The sequence below is a fragment of the Penaeus chinensis genome, chromosome 43 (assembly GCF_019202785.1).
Source record: "Penaeus chinensis breed Huanghai No. 1 chromosome 43, ASM1920278v2, whole genome shotgun sequence".
In the NCBI taxonomy this organism is placed as follows: domain Eukaryota; kingdom Metazoa; phylum Arthropoda; class Malacostraca; order Decapoda; family Penaeidae; genus Penaeus; species Penaeus chinensis.
In genome coordinates, this window is record NC_061861.1 from 6,166,643 (window position 1) to 6,171,642 (window position 5,000).

General features: G+C 34.6%; 1 protein-coding gene across 1 annotated transcript in view; it reads left to right on the forward strand.

The window, feature by feature from the left end:
- Positions 1 to 5,000, forward strand: part of LOC125024597 (phospholipase DDHD1-like) — a 19,999-nt gene that overhangs the window by 14,550 nt on the left and 449 nt on the right. The window contains exon 11 of the mRNA XM_047612412.1: positions 540 to 5,000. This exon is cut by the window's right edge and continues 449 nt beyond it. Coding sequence (XP_047468368.1) covers positions 540 to 718 — 179 coding nt within the window. The 3' untranslated portion in view covers positions 719 to 5,000. The remainder of the gene's footprint in view (positions 1 to 539) is intronic.

Here is a 5,000-nt window from a genome sequence, read left to right on the forward strand (position 1 = left end):
AGGTATGCATTTTTTCATACTAGTCTCTTCATTTTATTTACAAAACTATATACAGAAAAATAATAATAATAATAATAATAATAATAATAATAATAATAATAATAATAATAGAGTGTGAAATCACACAATTAATGATACAAGATTAATTTTTTATATAATATATATATATATATTTTTTAGATATTTTGTCTCCAAGAATCATATTTTAGAGGGCATTTGCCAGTGTGAACTGATTACATTTGGTCATTGTATGTTATATTTATTATTGTAGATTGTAATTATTGATATAGCTATGTAAAAAAAGCAGAGCAAAGAAGACAAAAATGTTAAGAATTAATAGTCCCTTACTGTGCACTTTCCTTCTTTGGGTTATATGCTTATTCTTAGAAACTCAGTACATATCAAGTTAAAGCTCAAAAAAGTAATGGAATGCTCAAGCCAGGGCTATCTTTAAGGTTACTATGTATCATGATATACTTTGAGAAGGTATAATAAAGTTCTTCAGGCTTCCCTAACCCCAGAGTGTGCATCACAAACAGGGCTGGCGGATCGCATTGACTTTGTGCTGCGGGAGGGGAGCATGGAGAGCAGCTACATCTCGGCCATCACATCACATACCTCGTACTGGAGCAACTACGATGTGTCGCACTTCTTGCTGAACATCCTGTACCCTGACATCCAGCCAACCTCCAGTAAGCCCGAGGTCATCAAGCCTTAAATGAATCTCCTTACACTGATCCCTCTGTCAGTCAGTTGCTCTAATGCCTAGTGCAGTTTTGACTGTGAGATGGAAGTTAGCCAGTTTTTGCACGACAGCGGGCATGAGTTACAAAAGATCATAATCAGTGGTGATTTGCATCTAGCCTAGGTATGGCGAGTTTTTAATTTTTTTAAGTGTATATTTGTTGGTGTTGTTTTTTTGTAATGGGCATTAGTCAGCGATCTGTGCAGATGAATGACTATGTGTAAGAAATTGCCTTCCTGTGAAATAAGCTATGGTAAGTGAGGATGGAGATCTGCGCAGATCGGAAACAGTGGGAAGACTGCGATTTTTCTGCCAAAGGGATGCCTTGCAGAGCCAGTGGGAGCATGAGCTGAAGGTGCATGGGGTGGGTGGCACTGGTGCCTACAGCATGTGCAGCTGAAAGTCCTTAGCATATTGTACTGGATATCAGGGTCTTTTTTGCAAAGTTGTATTTGGCATCTTAGGCTGACAACTACAGATGATGAGTACATTTTAAATAGCTTTTACAAGCAGACAGAGTGAGATGAAATTAAATTTTTTTATATATATATGTTAAGACTGTGATACAGTAAACCCTCACCATAGGCACAGAAAGGCAAGATTGGTGAAATAGGATTTAGGTGAAGCTACTACTTTTGCCACTGTGATTTTGATTCTATTGATATTAATTACTTCATCAGGATATCGATAGAAGCACAACAGAGATAGCTTATTTGATGATAAGCAACTTCTATGAATAATTCAGCTTTGATCTGGTTTATATGCAAAAATATTCAAATGTTGAGTTTATTGTGTGTGATAAGCCTTAAAAAGATTGGACATCAAGTATGTTATTTATAATTTTGGGATAAGATTGAAATATGAAGGATGCAGATGCATGTATGAAAATACTTAACTGGGTCTTTCTGCTATATTTTGATTTTTTTAAAGCAGGCAAAGAAGATACAAACTTCCATTATATGCAGACACTTTTTCTCTCAATATTTTCCAAATCATATTGAAACTCATAAATGTGATATTGGTAGCCTGTTCTATAAATTGTATTTAAAATACAAAAAAAAACAACAAAGAACAGAACATATGTAACCCCTAAAAAAGTATATTATTAAAAAAAAGTGTTGTATGGAATGTAGAAAGAAAAAAGAGATAGGACTGTCAATCTATTATAAGGAGAGTAAAGCAAAGCTATATTGATTACTGATTTTGTAGTATAGTAAGACACTATATTCTGATGCTATTGTGAGGGTTATTGTATTGTATATGGACTAGCCAGTGACATGCCTGCATTTCTAAGAGTTGTGTATATGTTGAAGTGTTATTATATACTGTTTAATGATCTTATGGTTTACTGTCTTACTTTATGATAGTATCACAGATTAACAAAACACTGTCTTCTTTTCTATCTTTTTTTTATCTTTTGAAGTTCCTTTGCTGAATGTATGAGGCAAAGCATCAAAGTTTTTTGGTAAAGTAAGAGAGGATACATTTTAGCTTTTAGGACATAACTGACAAAGCTGAATGAACTCTTTCATTCTTTCTCTTGCAGCTAAATTTCATCAAATGGTATGCTAATGTGTGATGAGGGAGAGACCGGCTCAGTGTAATAGGGAAGTCTGTTTCGCTTTGAGTACTTAAGGGTGAAAGTCCCATCAAGTGTTACAGTGACAGGGAGTAATGATCATGACTATGGGATCAGTGATACACTCTCTGCCATTGCAAACTGAGAGAAGTGTTAACATTATGTGTTAATGATGGTAGACCCTTGAACTGATAGTCTCTGGTCAGTCTGTTTGGTAGTGAATTCCTTACATTTCTGATTTAAGTTGAAGATATGTGTGTGTGTGTGTGTGTGTGTGTGTGTGTGTGTGTGTGTGTGTGTGTGCGTGACATGGATATGAGTGCTTGAGTGTATACACATGTATGTCCATGAGTTTCATGTGTTTGTACACATGGCTAAAAAAGTTAATGTGCAAAACTTACTGACTTTTTAGGAATTTTTTTTTTTAAGGGAATAGACAATAATACTGTGTTACTGAACCAGATATCAAAGAAATACAAAATACCAGTAATTTTAAAATGGTTTCATTTGATGTATTATGATATAAGAAAATAGTTAAGGGAATGAAAACTTACTCTTTCAACGGATGCATATGATTGCTCCATGACATTTCATAGTTCATTCCTTACAAAAAATCTCATATTATTGATATCCTAATACACAAGTTACATAGACTAAATATTGCAGTTTTAATTTTATTAATAATGCACAATAAAATAGAATGCTTATTAGAACTCAGACCAATATGAAATATGCAATACTTGACCTCTGTTAGGTAATTAATTATCTTCCATAGCAATAATTGAATGTTTCATGATATTTCATACATACTCATCCAAAATCAGTAGAGTGGTCAGTTAGTCAATTCAGATTGATAGTTTTATCAAATATTTATGACTGATAGCTCAAGCATTAATGGAGTAATATATACTAATATTATTTTCATAAGATACTTCCCTTCATAAAGTGTTTAGGAAAATATGCCGTGAAGTAAGGTTGCAAGGTACTATGTTTCTGAGTGAAAGTTATTGTATTTTACACATTCACTTTTTTTTATAACTGTACATACATCTGTGTGTGCGTGTGTGTTTGTGTTGTGTTTGTGTGTGTCTGTGTGAGTGTGTGTGAGTGTGTGTGTGTGTGTGTGTGTGTGTGTGTGTGTGTGTGTGTGTGTGTGTGTGTGTGTGTGTGTGTGTGTGTGTGTGTGTGTGCAGGCACACACGCACACATGCGCTCATAATTGGGCATAGCCAGGATTTTAGATAGGAGAGGCATGTATGGTTGAAAATGGATTTGGCAAGAATATCTTTCAAACAGAGAAGGTCTGTGATTTTCTCTCTTGTACCCTGTGTGACTGAACTGTTTATCTTTGTGTTGCCAGTAACTCATATAAGTCAGTGGTGAACTCTTAAGGTGGCCCATGCCTCCATTACCCCTCCTGGCTATGCCACTACTCATGTTATCTTTATGAATGTATGGATGTTCGAAGTTGATTTTTTAGACATTATTTTGACCATGCATACAGTATGTAGTAAACCAACTTTTGTGTATGCAGTTTGAGTAACTAAAGTTGTACACAAGCTGCAGTTCCTATAAGACAGAGGAATCATTTTTATTAGTATTATCCTTTAATCTTTTGTAAATTGAAAAGAAGTACAATTTGTCAAGATTGGTAATGACATGTAGTTTTCTAGGGATCATCTAGTCATTATTATGTATATAGAAGTAGTTTTATGACACTAGCACTAAAATTGTGAAGGACTTGTAAATGATTCGACAGTGTTCTTAAGGTGACCTGTCTCAGGTATTGAGATAAGTATCAGTATTTCAAAGGCAGAAACAGACAAACAAACAAAAGCAACAAAATTCTTAATTCACTGATGCATTCTGATGTATATACAGATTTTCTTTTTCTGTTTGTTTTCTTTTTTCACCCATAGCATTAACATATCATTTATAGAAAAGTAAATACAGTAATATCAAGTAATTTAACCCTTAGATTTTGGATTCAGCTTTTAGTTCCCACCTGCCTTGAGTTGTAAGAAAGTCACACAGGAGTCACTCACTGATTTGCCACTCACAGCCTCCTTTGTGTGGTACCCACTGAGTGCTTGAAAACCCATGTCAATTTCCCTTAACCCCCAGTTGTGGTCACGGTGATACTTCAAAGAGCTCACATAGTTCGCTAGATGTTCTTAGCTTACATTAACTTTTACTGGTAAAGGAGTCCCATAGCCTGATATGCTCAGCATGGGGCTGACACTAGTCTGTGATATGCTCGAAGCCTCCCTCTGGTCCCTTAGCTACAGTCCACGGTTGTTAATCCTGCCGAGTCTCTCTGCTAAAGCTCAGTCCGCAGCAAAGGAATTATGGAGAAAACGAATAATTTAATAGCCTAATAAATAGGTGAAAGGAGTAAGATATGAAAAGACATATATTTTCTTTTGGCTTTTATTTGAAAAAAACATCTAAATACTATTGCTAGTATTGACTATGTTTGAGTTTGGACAAGAAGAAAACACTTCAAAAATTATATGCATATATATTTATGTCATGAATAATGAAAATGATATAGATGGATTACTGATGGTTGACTGTGCTTAGTGAATAGCAATTATTTATACAGGAAGAAAGAAAATGTCATACTTATAAGATACTAAGCAAATAATGAAAGAAAGAAGTACATTTTTGGGGGGA